This window comes from Ochotona curzoniae, unplaced genomic scaffold (genome assembly GCF_017591425.1).
Source record: "Ochotona curzoniae isolate NIBS_2020 unplaced genomic scaffold, NIBS_Ocur_1.0 contig_1014, whole genome shotgun sequence".
NCBI classification, from domain to species: domain Eukaryota; kingdom Metazoa; phylum Chordata; class Mammalia; order Lagomorpha; family Ochotonidae; genus Ochotona; species Ochotona curzoniae.
The window spans coordinates 49,071,147-49,087,136 of NW_024464920.1; the positions used below are offsets into that span (position 1 = coordinate 49,071,147).

Sequence of the window (15,990 nt, forward strand, 5' to 3'; positions counted from 1 at the left end):
AGAAAATAGAACAATATTTAATAATATGGAAGACACGTCATTTTTTTTCTCTGAAAAAAAGCAGTTCACAAATCTTTGCATATAATTGTTGTGAAAATGTGTAGACTATCAGAACCCCAAATTTTTCCTTCACTGACGGAATGACTACTGTCATGTAAGGAAGGGGTGTTGAATATGTATTTATTTATTTATTGTATTTATACACATCCATGTATATAATTGTGACTTTGGTATACTTAAATTTTTTGTTTTTCAAAATTTTATTTATTTTTATTGGAAAGACAGATATACAGAGAAAAGGAGCGGGAGAAAGATCCTCTGTTTGCTGGTTCACTCTCCAAGTGGCTGCAACGGCCAGAGTTGAACCATCCAAAGGCAGCCAGGAGCCAGGAGCCTCTTCCAGGTCTCCCACACGGGTGCAGGGTCCCAAGGCTTTGGGCCATCCTTGGCTGCTTTCCCAGGCCACAAGCAAGGAGCTGGATGGGAAGTGCAACAGCTGGGATACAGGTGCCCATATGGGATTATGGAGCATGCAAGGCGAGGACTTTAGCTACTAGGCTACCGTGCTGGGCCCTGGAACACTTAATATTTTAAACATGCATTTTTCATGTTCATACCTTCTTTTCTCAAACATTATTTCATAATCTTCCATTGAATACGGGACTTGTTTTCCAAGCTGCTCTACTGTGGAGAGCAGGTCCCACTGACCCGCGGCGTCTGCAGCAGACAGCTCTCGCACTAATCCCCTGCACCACTGCTCTGTTGTGTTGGTGCTGAATAAACCCCTGTGCACTGACGGGCTGCTATTAATATAGATTATGATTTTTTTTGTTCTTCAATATTCCCCGTGTATTCACTATTCCCTCCCGCCAAGATGATCTTAAGCGGTGTGTCTTAGATTCTGAGAAGGGTGTTACATGAATTGAGAATCAGAAAGCGCGTTAGACGAAAATCTCCGAGGCTGATTATGGTTAAGAACTGGCAGAGGGGCCTGCGTTGTGGTGTGGTACATAAAGCCGCCACTTGCACCATCAGCATCGCATATGGGCACTGGTTCAAGTCCTGGTGGTTCCACTTCCCATCCCGCTTCCTGAGACCTGGGAAAGCAGTGGAGGACGGCCCAGTGTTCGGCCCCTGCACCTGTGTGCAAGCCCAGGATCATGCTCCCGGCTCTGGCCATTGCAGCCATCTGAGGAGTGATTTCTTCTTTCAAATCAATCTTAAAAACACCCACAAGCTAATAGAAATTGCTTACTTTCTCATGGCTGTAAGTGCTACTTGACACACGGCTGCAGCCCTTCGCTGTGGCGAGGCGCGAGGCTCCGGCTTCGGGCCCTGGTGGACGCTCTCCACCGAGCGCGCAGGCGCACTGCGCGAACTCTCAAGTGCGCCTGCGCAGTACGTGCGCGGGAAAAGGTGCGGCGGCGGAGAGCGAGCATGGCTGACGGAGCCGCGTTCCGGAAGGACGAAGAGGCGGTGCTGCTCCTCGAGAAGGCCCACTACCGGCACGACCCGCGCTGGTTGCTGCCCGTGTCGCCGCGCCTCTGCCTGGCCTGTGCGCTGGAGCTGCTGCCCGAGCCCGGAGTGGCGGTGCGGACGGAGGCCTTCCCCGGGCGCGTGGACGGAAGCCTTCCCCGGGCGCGTGGGCGCGTGGACGGAGGCCTTCCCCGGGCGCGTGGGCGGAGGCCTTCCCCGGGCGCGTGGGTGGAACCCTTCCCCGGGCGCGTGGACGGCGGCCTTCCCCAGGCGCGTGGGCGCGTGGACGGAGGCCTTCCCCGGGCGCGTGGGCGCGTGGACGGAGGCCTTCCCCGGGCGCGTGGGCGCGTGGACGGAGGCCTTCCCCGGGCGCGTGGACGGCGGCCTTCCCCAGGCCGGCCGGTCCCCCCCACGCAGGACCTCCGTCCCTCGGCTTTCGCGGGCCCGGCGAGGTGGCTGGCCTCTTCCCCGGCCCAGGGTGGCACAGGCGCGGGCAGCCGGCAGCCCCTCTCCGGCCTGGGCCTTCCCGGTGGCTCATCCCCTTGGCCCGCACTCAGCCCGCCCCGGGGACACTGCGGGCGGCAAGGGGCGCACCCGCCTCTGCGGGGTTTGTTGTCTGGGGGGTGTCCAGGAACATTTGGGGAGCTAGTTTTCTCAGAACTGCCTTGGGAGGGCGTTCCTGTCTTGGTTGATGGGGTGGGTTCAGTTCTTTTCATTAGCAGGACGTCTTTACACGTTTACACGCTGTTGAAGATCCCACAGGGCTTTCCTGTGTGTGGGTTACGTCCACCACTATTTACTGGATTAGGGATAAAGGCAGACTTTAAGAACATTCATTCATTTAAAAGTAGTGGTATATGCATTGCACATTGGCTTTTTTTTTTCTATAAAATACAGCGAGTGTACAATGTACTATTCATTTGTTAAAGATTTTTAATGATTTTTACCTAGTTGATTAGGGTGATGAGGGTCAACGGGGAAGAGGGGAACGAGGAGAGAAGCCACACCCAGCCTCCCAGATGCTTCTGCACCCCGGGGTGCAGGGCAGCCACCGATACCACCCCAGGGTTCCCGATGTGGGCATGCTGTGAGTCCTGCTCATGGGTTTTCAGTAGTTCAGCAATTCCGAGTAACTGCCAATCTTGCCACTCCAGCCACAATGAAATCTCTCCAGAATCCACTGATTGACAGAGTCCATCTATAATTTTAAAAAAAAGATTTATCTATTTTCATTGCAAAGTCAGACTTACAGAGAGAAGGAGAGTGAGAGGGAGAGCTTCCGTCCGATGATTGACTCCCCAAGTGACCACAATGGCTGATACTGTGCCAATCCGAAGCCAGGAGCCAGGAACCTCCTCCAGGTCTCACATGGGTGCAGAATCCCAAGGCTTTGGGCCGTCCTGGACTGCTTTCTCAAGGCGCAGGCAGGGACCTGGATGGAAAGTGGGGCTGCTGGGCTCAGAACCGGTGCCCACATGGGATCTGGGAGCACTCAAGGCGAGGACCTTAGCTGCTAGGCCACCACACTGGGCCCGACATAGTCCATTTTGTAAAGATTTGTTTTTATTGGAAAGGCAGATTTACAGAGAGGAAGGGAGACAGGAAGATCTTCTGTCCTTTAATTCAATCCCCAAGCAGCCACAACTGATCGGAGCTTTGCTGATCTGAAGCCAGGAGCCAGGAGCTTCTGGGTGTTTCATGCTGGTGCAGGGTCCCAAGGCTTTGGGCTGTCCTCGACTGCTTTCCCAGGCCACGAGCAGGGAACTGGGTGGGAAGTGGAGCTGCTGAAACATGAACTGGTGTATGGAATCCTAGCTCTTGCAAGGGGGAAGATTAGCAAATTAAGTCATTGCTCCGGCCCATACTATTAATTAAAAAAAAAATTATTGGGGGGTCAGTGCAGTAGCCTAATGGCTAAAGTCCTTGCCTTGTATGCACTGGGATTTCATATAGGTGGCGGTTTGACTCGAACTAATTCCCATATGGAATTCCTGTGTCACAGGCAGATGTTAAGTGTACATGGGCTCCACAATGTACCTTTCAAACTCTTTAAAAACATTTACTTATTTATTGGGGCCCGGCGGTATGGCCTAGCAGCTAAAATCCTTGCCTTGAACGCGCTGAGATCCCATGTGGGTACCAGTTCTAATCCTGGCAGCTCCACTTCCCATCCAGCTCCCTGCTTGTGGCCTGGGAAAGCAGTCAAGGACGGAACAAAGCCTTGGGACCCTGCACCCGTGTGGGAGACCTGGAAGAAGCTCCTGGATCCTGGCTTCGGATCGGCATAGCACTGGCCGTTGTGGTCACTTGGAGAGTGAATCATTGGATGGAAGATCTTTGTCTCTTCTCGCTGTATATCTGACTTTGCAATAAAAATCTTTAAAAAACGAAATTAAAAAAGAAACATTTACTTATTTATTTGAAAGTCAGATAGCGAGAGAGGACTCTTCAATTTCTGTTTCATTTACTAAATGGTTGCAAGCCTTCACTGGGCCGGATCGAAGCCAGGAGCCCAGAGCTCCATCCTGGTTTCCCACATGATGGTTAGGTGCCGAGCACTTGGACCAGGTTTACTGCCTTCCCAGGCACGTTAGCAGGGAGCTGTGTTTGAAGTAGAGTAGCTGGGATTTGAACTGGTGCTCTGAAGTGGGATTCAGAAGCTTAACATGCTGCACCACTATGCTGGTCCCTATTTTAATCCTTTTTAAGTGAACAGATTTGTGGCGTAACAGCAGAAATAACTACTTTCCAAAAACAAAAGATAATAAAAGTTGTTTTGTTTTATGAAATTGCAAGCTGTTTGCTTCAATGTCTGGCTAAAAAAGTAGACAACCAATTTCTCATCTGTTTCTGTATTCAGTCTGTTGTTTGTCACATGTCATGTAATCTGCAGTCCTTCACGGTGCACTGTGAGAGACTAAGAGAAAAGACCATAAAGAGAGTCTAATACTGTATGAAAACATAGTTTACTTTGTGGGCCCTCAGAAAAGAAGCCGGGTGTCTTTGGATCCCCAGACCACATGATGACAATCTCAGAGCTAGTACACACCCTGAGGTTTCACTGATGCTGAAAGTTCTGTGGCTGCTGGTCTCACAGTGAGTCATATAATACGCACAAGTGGGAAGAAGATAGCGCGTATTTGTGGGAATTAGCTAATCCTCCCCTTGCAATTGCTGGGATCCCATTTGGGTGCTGGTTTGTGTCCCATGTTGCTGCGCCTCTCCGCTTCCCATCCTGCTCTCTGTGGCCTGGGAAAGCAATGGAGGACGGCCCGAAACTTTGGGACCCTGCACCCATGTGGGAAGCCTGGAGGAAGCGCCTGGCTTCTAGCTTTGGATCTGCTCAGCTCCGGCTGTTGCAGCACTTGGGGAGTGAACCAGTGAATGAAAGATCTTCCTTTCTGTCTTTCCTTCTCTCTGTAAATCTGCCTTTTCAATAAAAATAAATCAATCTTAAGAAAAAAATGAGAGAGGGAGACTTGCTTATAGCAGCTGCTGTGCAGGATCAGAAGGAAGGGAGGCGTCCAGAGGAGCGAGCATTTGACGGGACCTAAGGCGAACTTAGACGATCCCGAGAGGTGTCAGAGGGATGCTGCAGTCAGTGTTTGAGGAGGAATGGGAAGAAGTGAGATTGGAGAACCAGATTGTGGTCAGTTTCTTGACGAATTTGAATCCACACTAGGGAGCTTCGATTTATCCTGCCAGCTGAAGGAGAGTTACTGAGCCTTTCTGAGTAGGCCATTTCAATGATTAGCTTATCTATTGTTGTAAGACAGCTTGGTGAAGTGATTAGCAGGAAGCTTAAACTGGCACATGTTAGAGACGATAGGAAACATGGCTCCCGCTTTTATTGAATGTGATTTTCTTAACTTCGGCTCGTGGATTGAAGGGTTGGTGTCAGGTGTACCTGTGTTCTGCTGTCCTTGGACTCGGTTCTTTGACCTTTCACCGTGTTGAGTACTTTGTAGGGACACAGGTCCCTGTTCAGGGGCGTGCCTGGAGTATTTGGATTGTGCTGCGTTGAATGGAAAGGTGACAAGTGTCTCCTCTTTGGCCATGGGAATGGGAAGAAGACCTGGTTGAAGACTTAGACATGTGTCAGCACACGGTTCCTTTGTGTAAATGGTGTTCCTTCTCGTATTCCCTTAAGTGGGATGGCCCTCACCTAGTTTGGAAGCTCTTTCTAGTACCATCCTATGGTGTACATTTAGTTCTGTATTGTATATAGTATACAGACATGGTAGTAACAATCGGGAATTACAGTTGTTTGGGTTTGGAATACCTGGGACTTGGTGGGTATTGAATATTTGTCTTTCTTTGCTCCAAGTTGGTACGCAAGAAGCATCTGCTGTCCTGCTTCGGGGATGCCCTGCTGAGACACACCTCCCTGGTCACACAGCTGGTGGCTCAGGACCAGAGAGTCTGCCTCCACTTCATACGCATGCTTTTTGGTGAGATTGAAAAGAAATGTGGCGTGGGTTTTGCATGGGTAGCATGTGCGTGTTTACCTGGGACGAGGGGAGTCTTGGGAAATGGTGTTGGCAAGGTGATTTCAACTTGGTGTATTATAATGGTTTATTAGCAAATTATTTTGTCATAATGTTGCAGAAATGACTCCCCTTCTAAGATGTAGGATGTATTTTATGGTAATAGGCTTTGCTACATCTGAGGTGTGAGTAAAGTTGGGAGGGTGAGTGGGCAGTGCATGGTCCTGCAGAGTCTTCTAAGTGGCTCAGAGTCCTGGAATGGAATTTGCTGACTTTGTTGTGACCTTGATCAAATTACCTCTTCTCTCTCTGCCTTAGTAGCTGGGATATGGTGTAAAATTAGGTGGATTACATATTACCTGAAATTTCTTCTTGTAATATGATTATAATATCTAATGGAATAAGCTCTTTTAAGGAAGAGGGCAGTTGGTGACTGGCATGGTGCCTCAACAGGCTAATCCTTCCCCTACAAGTGCCAGCATACCATATGGGCATCAATTTGTACCCCGGCTGCTCCACTTCCCGTCTACTCCCTACCAAAGGCCTGGGAAGGCAGTGGAGGATGGCCCAAGTCCTTGTGCCTGTGTGGGAGATCTGGAAGCATCTCCTGTCTCCTGGGTTTGGATTGGCTCAGCTCCAGCTATGGTAGCCATTTGGGGAGTGAACCAATGGAATGGAAGATCTTTCTCTGTCTCTTCTCTGGAAATCTGCCTTTTAAGTAAAAATAAAAACAGATCTTGAAAAGAAGGAAGAGGGCAGTTAATTTATACGAGGTGATTTTCTGTGCCTGAAACATTTCAGGCTTTTAGGTGCTGAGACTTCCCTTGGTTCAGGAAAGCCAGAGGTTACAAGTACAGAATGCATCAGACTGCAGAGCACGGGGTTTTCCTGCTGTGCCATGCTGACAGTGCTCTTAATTTATTTGAAAAGCGGAGAGGAAGAGAGAGATGGGGGTCAGCATTGTGGTATAACAGGCTTAGCCACTGCTGTGACACTAGCATCCCATATAGGTGTTGGTCCAAGTCCTGGTTGCTTTACTTATGATCCAGCTCCCTTCTACAGTGCCTGGGGAAGAGAGGCAGAGGACCCGAGTATTTGGGCTTCTGCATTCACAGGAGACCTGGATGAAACCTCTGCCTCCTGCTTTTAGCCTGGCCCAGCCTGGCCTCTTTGACCATTTGGGAAATGAGCAAGTGGATGTAAGATCTCCCTGTGTTTCCTCTTCTTTATAACTCCACCATTCAAATCAATAACTAACTTTTAAAATAATTAAAATGCCTTTAAAAAGACAGATACCTTCCATCTTCTGGTTCATTCTTCAAGGCCAGATCTAAGTTTGGGGCCAGGGGCTCTGTCTGGGTCTCCCACAGGTGTAGCAAGGATCCAAGTCTTAGGGCCATTATTTGCTGGCACGATAACAGGGAGTGGGACTGAGACCCATCTCCAGGCACGTTGGTATAGGCTGTAGTTAAGGCAAGCAGTGTTGTTAACCATGACGCCAAAGGCTTAGCCTGGTGTTGATCTTCTTAAAGGCAAGGTGGGTCATTGAAACTCTAGTTGTTTGGTGCTTGGGGTATGTGTCACTAAGACATTGCTTAAAGCTGCTTTTACTCTTGAGATTTATATGCCTTTATGGATTTGTTTTTCTTAGAAGAGAGCCGTTAACTATCCTTACCTGCCTCTCTTCCAAGGACTGTTATGCAGTGTGGAAGATGGGAGTGCAACAAACCTCTGCATTGAAGGTAAGGTGAAAACAAATGTGTACTTGGCATTTGAAGCTGGGACTATTGGCTTGACTTGAACATTGTTGAATTTGTCCAGTTGGAGACCAACCAGGAGAACTCAGTTGTCAGTGAAGAATTCTGCATTTCTTGCTTGGGTATCTGCTGTGTGCTAGGTGATGTATCAGGAGCTGGAGAGACATAAATAATAGCTGGGTGGGATGTGGTATCTGCCCTCCAAGAGCTAGAGAACAGACTGCAACTGATGAGTATCCCATGGACAGGCACAGAGCTTTAAAGCTGCATTTCCTATTGGCTCATTGAAAGTCTTCTGCATACAGGTGATAGTTAGAGCTATGGAAGTGTGTGAGTTTACCTGTACGGGCTTGTAGAGACGTCCAGAGCACTGGGCTGGGACATCGTCCAGTAGTAACAGTCATCGTTCTTCTGCGCAGTCCTTGTCCAGCTCATGATGCAGCTGAAGTTGGAGCAGACCATCCATTGCCTGCTGACTGAGTGCCACAAAGAGGTCAGTGAGCAACTAGGGTTTCTTGAGGTGCCTCAGAACCAGAGGACACTGTCAGAGGTGGGCTGGCTCTCCTGAAATCCATGGAGAAGAAAGGACTTGTCTGGGGTCACTGATGGTGACCAAGCCGAGCAAGGGACTGAACTCTGACCCTGCTGACTCTTGGCAGTGTCCTCCCTCCACCTTTCAGTTTCCCAAAGGTGACCTCTGGGACAGCACAGCTGTCTCCTGGCTTGCTCTCTGCACCTTCCTAAAGACTATGCAGACGGCCTTGACACGTGTGGAGCGGCTGTGTTCACGAGGGTCTTGGCTTGGTGTGTCTGACTTGGGTTTGAGCTGCATGTGTTGTTTTGTACTGCAGGCATTTGCTATCATCAGCCTCGCCGGCGAGCCTTGAGTGGGTATGCTGAGCCTGCTCTGCTCATTGTAGTCAGAGACTGAAGCAGTAGTGTTTGTATTATGTTTAACATGGAGTAATAATATCAGATTCACTTTTTACTTATTTTGCAGAAGAAAGACAAAAGTCCATCTCAATACCCTTAAGAACAAGACTCAGTTATGAACTGTATTTAAATGATCAGAGCATTATAATTGTTTTGCATGTGATTTGCATATCAGGTTGAATTCACAGCTAGGTAACAGTATTTATCATAATGATGCTACTTAGCACATATTGAACACTTTCTGCATACTATATACGGTGCCAGGCGCTTTATGTGAGGTGTCTCATTCAGTCCCACCAACGGTCCTATGAGGTTGGTCTCTTAGGATTCCCTACCAGAGGAATCAGCAGTGTTGGTAGAGAAGGTAGAGCATCAGGCATGGTGCACAGCAGGAGCTGATGTGCTGATAATGTGCACAGTCCCACAGCAAGAGCTGTGATATCAGGCACGGTGCCTGGCATAGCCAGAGTTCCACTGCAGGAGCTGTGGGGACAGTAGCAGAGTTTCTGGTGCCGGGCCAGTGTTCTGGCTTTATGATGTTCCAGCTTTTACCTTCTGATTTTTGGTTCTATGAGAGGCAAAATCTGCTGATTTCAGTTCAGTTTAGCTGACACTTGTGGGTTATTGGCTCTGACTTTCCCCTGCTGAAGCATCCCCAATAGTGGGGATGTTGGACACGTGGCTGAAGGAGCTGGTTGCTGGGTGGGCGTTTGGTGCTGCAGTGAAGACACAGCTTGGGGTGCCGCATCCCATTTTACAGAGCCTGGGTTTGAGTCCTAGCTCTGCTCTTTCTTTTTAAAGATTTATTTATTTTTTAGTGGAAAGTCAGATATACCGAGAGGAAGAGGGACAAAGAAGATCTTCCATCTGCTGATCCACTCCCCAAGTGGGTACAATGGCTGGAACTGAGCTGATCCAAAGCCAGGAGCCTGGAGCCTCTTCCAGGTCTCCCATGTGGTTGCAGGGTCCCAAGGCTTTGGGCTGTTCTGCACTGCTTTCCCACAAAGCAGGGAGCTGGATGGGAAGTGGGAAGGTCAGCAGCCAGGTTTAGAACCGGCGCCCATATGGGATTACCAGCACATGCAAGGCAAGGACTTTAGACACTAGGCTAAAGTGCCGGGCCTCCAGCTCTGCTCTTGAATCCAGTGTTTTACCAAAGTGCCCCTGAGAGGAAGCAGGCGATAGCTTGAGTGCCCCGGTGCCTGCTTCTCACATGGGACGCTCGGGTTGAGTTCATGGTTGTCGAGTACAAGCTGACTCAGCCCTGATGTGGGCCAGTAGGTGGGGGATCTCTCTCTGTGCTTTTTTAAGTAAATAAATTGAGACTGAGAGCCACGCGTGGTACCAGCATCGCGGTGAGTATGGCACCGTTAGTTTCGATGGGAACTCTGCTCCTGATGGATGTGCTCACTCTTTGTAGCTGTGTAACATGCCCTCCATGCGAGGCAGCCTGGCCACTCTCACCCTTCTTGGCAAGTTGGTGGATGCCATCCCTGCCCTGGCTGACCAGCTGGTAACCGAGCATGGTAAGTGACCCCGGAGGAAGAACTGTCTCTACCCTCAGTCTGCTTTAGTGCTTGAGTCATCCTGCGTGTGGGCGGCCCGTTCACCGCATACCCCTGTAAAGCCACCACCTTCCTGCTTTAGCTTTCTGCGTCCCATCTTTGTCAAAGATGAGAGCTTGTTATGTTGCTCAACTGAAAACAAGGTCAGTTTCTTTACTTTGGCCCTGAACTATTTCCATTCTTTTTTTCCCATCACAGAAGATTTACCCAAAGGCCAATCATCTCCTCTAAGCCTTTGTTTTGCCTTGACTAAGCATCCAGAAAGCATTTGCTATGAGGGAATTTTAAGAATTGTTCTTACTACCTTACCAGGGATGACAGTTTGGCGTTTCCTAGAGTCCTTGGTACTGTGAGATTCCCCTGGCTCCTTGGTCTTTTCCTGGACAGGCAAACTGATGGAGCATCTGTTGAGAGGCCTGGTGTACCCCAACGAGGGAGTGCAGGCTTCCGTGTGCTACCTCTATGGGAAACTCTACTCCTCCCCGCTGGCAGCCGAGCTGCTCTCAGGCCACTTCCGAGAGAAGCTGTGTCCCCTCTTCCTTTCCACCCTGGACGTTGCCCAGACAAAGGAGCTACAGATCAACTGCTTAGGTAAGATGTGGAGCTGGGGACAAGAGGGCAGTGGTGGAGGATCATGCTGCTTTGCAAAGGAGAGGTCCAGGTGTTTCAATGTGGAATGTAGATTTCCACCCCAAGTGGCATCTTAAATGCTGTGTGTGTGTGTGTGTTTAAGATTTATTTTATTTATTTGAAGGCAATGTTACATAGGGAGAGTTCTTTTTTCATCTGCTGACTCACTCCCCAGATGGCCTCAATGGCTAGGGTTGGGTCAGGCCAAAGCCAGGTTTGTCTGGGTGTCCCACGTGGGTGCAGGGGCCCAGACACCTGAGCCATTCTCTGCTGCTCTCCCAGACGTATTAACAGGGAGCTGGACTGGAGTGGAGCAGTGGAGGCTGGAACTGGCATCCATATGGGATGCTGGCTCACAGTTGGTGGTTTGACCTGGCTGTACCACAGTGCTGCCCCATCCCTGGACTTCTTTTTTAAGAGCTCTGACTTTTCCTTTGGTTCCTGGAATGCTCCTTCCTCCATCTGCAATGCTTCCCTCTACTTCCAATTTCTCCTACTTTTCCTTCTAGAGGACACTTGCTTGTGGAAGCTTTTCCTGATCCCTGCATTGGAATAGATCCTCTGTATACATTCCCTCATGTCTAGATGTTTCTTATTTGTAACATTTATTACAGTGATAAGTAAGTATTTTGCATGATTTTTTGGGAGGAGTCTGTTTTCCCTGAATGAGTGGGTGTTCTATTTGCCCATCAAGGGCTCTTTATTGAGAGGTGGGCATTTAGCCTGGTGGTAAGATGTCCAAGGCCCCTGTTATAGTACTGGATTTCCTTTCTTAGCTCCTGACTCCTGCTTCCTGCAAGGCAGAGGCGAAGGCTCAGGTGAGCGGGTTCCTGCCTCTGCTGTGGAAGACCTGAAGTGAGTCTCCACATCCGGGCCTCAGCCCCAGCCTGGCCTGGCCCTGGTTGTTGAGGGTGCTTACGGAGTGAACCAGAGGACTAGTTCTCTCTGCCTGCTTTTCTGTTTCTCTCCCTCTTTCAAATTTATATATATATATATATTGAATTTCTGTCGCATATCAGGAAGTATGTGGGGGAGTAGGTGATGTTGAGATGAAGCTGACATTTTTCTGACCCTCATTTAGGGACCCTGCTGGAAGGGAGCCGGGTTGCAGATTGTGAACTGGTGCTGAAGGAGACGTGAGGAAGTCTCCCTCGAGATGTCTGAGGGGCTGTCATGGGTGTGCTCTGGAGTCTGTGCCCTGCTTACCTCTCTTCCCGACCTTTGGTGTCCTAGGTTTGCTGAGACAGCTGCTGAAGTATGATCTTTTTGTCTCAATTATCATGAACAAGTCTGCATTGGCCGAAAGTGCTGGAAATGAGGGAGGACCACCTGGAGAGACCTCACTGCCCTTGGTGCTCAAGAAGGTACATGCTGTGTGATCTTGGCCGCTAGGTTCAAAGACGGGATGAGGTGCTTCTCGAGCCAGGTCATCATCCACTACTTTCCTAGCTAGGGTTTCCAGAAGTGTTCGCCTACTGGCTTAAACACCATGTCATAAATTCTTGTCCCTGTTTGTCCCCCTTCATATCTGGGCTACCTGAATAGGAAAATACATACACTAAGAGAAACAAAACCACCTCTGCTGCTTTGGGGTGAGCCTATCAATGCTGTGTGTGTGTGTTTAAGATTTATTTTATTTATTTGAAGGCAATGTTACATAGGGAGAGTTTGCTTTGGGGTGAGCCTCTCAACTTGATATAAAACGCTGCCTTTACCTGGCCTGCTCATGCCTTCAGCCTCACTTGCCTTTCAGCCACAGCTTCTCCAGGGTCCCAGTTGTGCTGGGTCATCCTGCCTCTGCCTGAGCAGGTACTCTCTGCCCATGGAACCTCTTTTTCCTGTCTGATTCAGGTTTCAGGTCTGTAGGGCTGCCCTGTCCCCTCCTTCAGGCACACTATGCCCTCTGTCCTAGTGCTTGCCTCCCTCTGTTGTGTTTGACCCACTGGAAGCCTCGTTAGGGAAAGACCTGAGTTAAGCATCTCCTCCTCCCCCTCTGTGTTCAGCACAGGGCTTGGCAGATCTCTACAGCCCTGTGTGCTAGCAGGGGTTGCTGCAAAGAGGAGTGATAGCCTAAGGAAGGAGCTGGCAGGTCGGGGTGGGTGAAAAGCAAAGGCCTTCTTCTGTCCTCTGTTTCACTGATGGCTGTGATGGCCAGGACTAGGCCAAACAGAAGCCAGGAGCCAGATACTTATTCTAGGTCTCCCATGAATAGAAGTCTCCCAGGCACTTGGGTAACACGCTGCTTCATTTTCATGTGCATTAGTAGGGAGCTGAATCGAAAATGGAGCAGACACCCTTATGGGATGCTGGCATTACAGGGGGTGACTTAACCCGAGTACCCCACAACGCTGATCCAAGTTCCCAAACCCGGCTGATTCTTGCAGTGCCGATTCCTGTGTGAGGTGGAACCTTCCCTTGTCGTGTCCCATCAGAACCACGTGAGGGCTTTGAAAGCGGTTTTGTCAGTGAATGAGCACTGCTTGGTAATGTTTTAGTGTTCTTTGGGTGCATTTGCCACTGCTGTTTGCAGACCCATTCCCATAGCACGTATCAGCTTCCCTTGGCACCGTCCCTGTGCCTGAGTCGTGAGCTCAGAAGGGAGCTGAGATGGATTGCCCCTGCCTGGGGGTGCTCAGGCCAGTTCCTCAGTGCTGTGAGTGGTGTTCTTGGGACACTGTGTTCTGTCTGTTTCTCCAGCTGCTCCTGTCTAGAGATGAGACCTTGCAGATAGCCAGTGCCCACTGCATAACCGCTGTGCTGGTCCACTGCCCGGCAAAGTACGCCCTGGCCTTCATCCACGCTGACATCCCAGGTAAAGGAATGCCTTCTCACCTTCTCTCCAGGGTTCTGTTCTGGCTGGAGCCTGGGGTTGTGGGGGCAGTCACAGCAACTGGCAACAACCCTGGAAGAGAACCCTTGATAACATCCTGGGGACATGGGGTGGGGACAGTTCACACCAGACTCTTAAGAAGTAGGTCTTATAAGATGTGAAAGCTGTTGTTACAAACTTCTCCTATGACTGAGCAGTTTGTGGCTGATCTCTGCCTATTATGTAACCATCCCGAAATGAAGACCTAGTGTGGAAGGCCAAGGGGAGCCTTGTGTCTCAGGGAGCTGTGAGGAGCCAGCAGTGTGCCCCAAGCTGCACGTCACCGCTTTGAAATGCCCAGCTTTGTTTGGTTATTGATGAGGAAATTGAGGTTCTAAGAAGTTGAATAACTGGTTGAGACGTACAAGGCGAAGTGGGCTATAAAATCAGTCCTCCCTGGCGTGAACAGTTTTGTTTTCTCCTTTTTGCATCACACTGCTAGAACCAGATCAGGAGAATCAGGAGCTCTAGGTTCCAGGCCCACCTGTACCAGTGGGAGTGCCTACCTCTTGGCCTCAGTTCCCTCTCTGTTAGAAGGAAGAGGTTACTGTCTAACCCTAGGGACACGCTGCAGGATTGCTGGTGACCTGATGATCACATCTCTTGGAGACAGAATGGGCAAGTGAGATGCTGAGTAAGTGGAGGTGGTGTCAGTCCAAAGGCCCAGAGCTCGTGGCTGGCCTTCATTCTTTCTCCTTTCCTTGGCCAGAGTTCCTCTTTGAACATCTTTCCTCTTCCAATGAAGCACTTGTCTGGTCCAGCTGCAGCTGCTTGATCCTCCTGGCTGAAGAACCGCTCTTCTTTTCCAAATGCCACACGGTGTATGGTTGGTACTGTGGGTCCTGTATTTTTGGGGGTTGGGGGCAGGTAGAAACCAAACCAGACTCTGCTTCCCTGCTTGGTAAGCTGCGTGGCCGTCGCTGGCTTCTCAACGGAGGAAGGAGGGGCCAGCCCCATGACCACCTCTTCTGTGGGGCAGTAGAGGAACCACAGAGCCCTGATCCCTGGCCTACATCCTTCCGCGTGAGGTAGGGATTGAGGCAGTGGTGAGAAGCCTGCAGGAAAGCCTGAAGATGAACAACACAGAGTTGCACAAGCAAAGCCTGCTGCTCTTCGCCGAGATCCTGACTCGGTGAGCCTCCGGGGGCCTGGCAGGAGGACAGGGAGCTGGAGGAGTTCACTCACTCACTTCTCATCCACCGCTTTCCAGGCAGCCGGAGGAGATCAAGTTGTTCACAAGCTCAGCCCTCTGCAGAGACGCTGGCCGTGTCCTCCGCGAGGCCGTGAGCAGCCCTGTGCTGGAGGTGGCCGCCGAGGCGGTGAGGGCCACTTGTGCTTTTCTGAGGTGAGGGGCCCAGGCAAGCTGGACTGTCCACCCTTCCATGTGCCAAGAGGCCTGTCCAGGCCAAGACAACTTCCAAGCGACATTTGTTCCTTAGATTGGAGCCGTTTTCTTGAGTTATTCTGCCATTCCGTGTGACCTGTTCTGCCTGGAACTATCATTTACATGTGCAACACCCTAGAATAGTCTTTGAATTTATTTTGTTTCCTGACTCTTTTTCATCTGTTTGTCTTTGTGTACTAACTTAAGGGAAAATTGTTGACTTTTTTTTTGTCCTGGCCCGATTTTATTTCTCAATATTTTAAAAATGTATTAGTTTGAGAAGTAGAGAGACACAGGGTGTGCGGAGAGGCAGGCTGAGCTCTCATCCAGTAGCTCAGTGTCTAGTTGTTTGCGGAGGCTGGGCGGGGCTGAAGCTGGGAGCAGGAACTCAGTCTAGGTCACGTGTAGTTGGCAGGATCTGGTTAGCTGAGTCGTCACCACTGCCTCCTGGGGAGCAGGAATCAGGAGCCATGGCCGGGTCTGCTGAAGGCAGACTTCGTCAGCACTCACTACCTGTTTTTCAACTCTTTTAATGACTACTCTGTTTTTACTTTTACATATTTTAATAAGATTTATATATGCATATACATAGAAGCACTTGGGTCATCCTGTGTTGCTCTCCTAGGCACATAAACAGGGAGCTGGATTGGAAGTGGCACAGCCAGGACTGGAATCAGTGCCTATCCTGGATGCTGGTACTGCAGGTGGAGGCCTGACCTGTTACACCACAAAGCCAGCTCCTCTTTTAAAACAAAGTTGTGAATGTTTTTTGCTGCTCTAGTCTAGACTGTGCTCTGATTCCCAAATGTATTTTGTGCCCCTAACCCCTAATTTCTCTGCCATTCTGGAGGGGAATTCCTGGAGCAAATGAGGTCCCTTCATTGTTGGC

General features: G+C 49.9%; 1 protein-coding gene across 1 annotated transcript in view; it reads left to right on the forward strand.

Moving 5' to 3' along the window:
• The first annotated feature begins 14,148 nt into the window (after nucleotides 1-14,148).
• Nucleotides 14,149-15,990, forward strand: part of MEI1 (meiotic double-stranded break formation protein 1) — a 37,597-nt gene continuing 35,755 nt past the window's right edge. Inside the window, exons 1-2 of the mRNA XM_040986840.1 lie at nucleotides 14,149-14,849; nucleotides 14,928-15,062. Coding sequence (XP_040842774.1) covers nucleotides 14,791-14,849; nucleotides 14,928-15,062 — 194 coding nt within the window. The 5' untranslated portion in view covers nucleotides 14,149-14,790. The remainder of the gene's footprint in view (nucleotides 14,850-14,927; nucleotides 15,063-15,990) is intronic.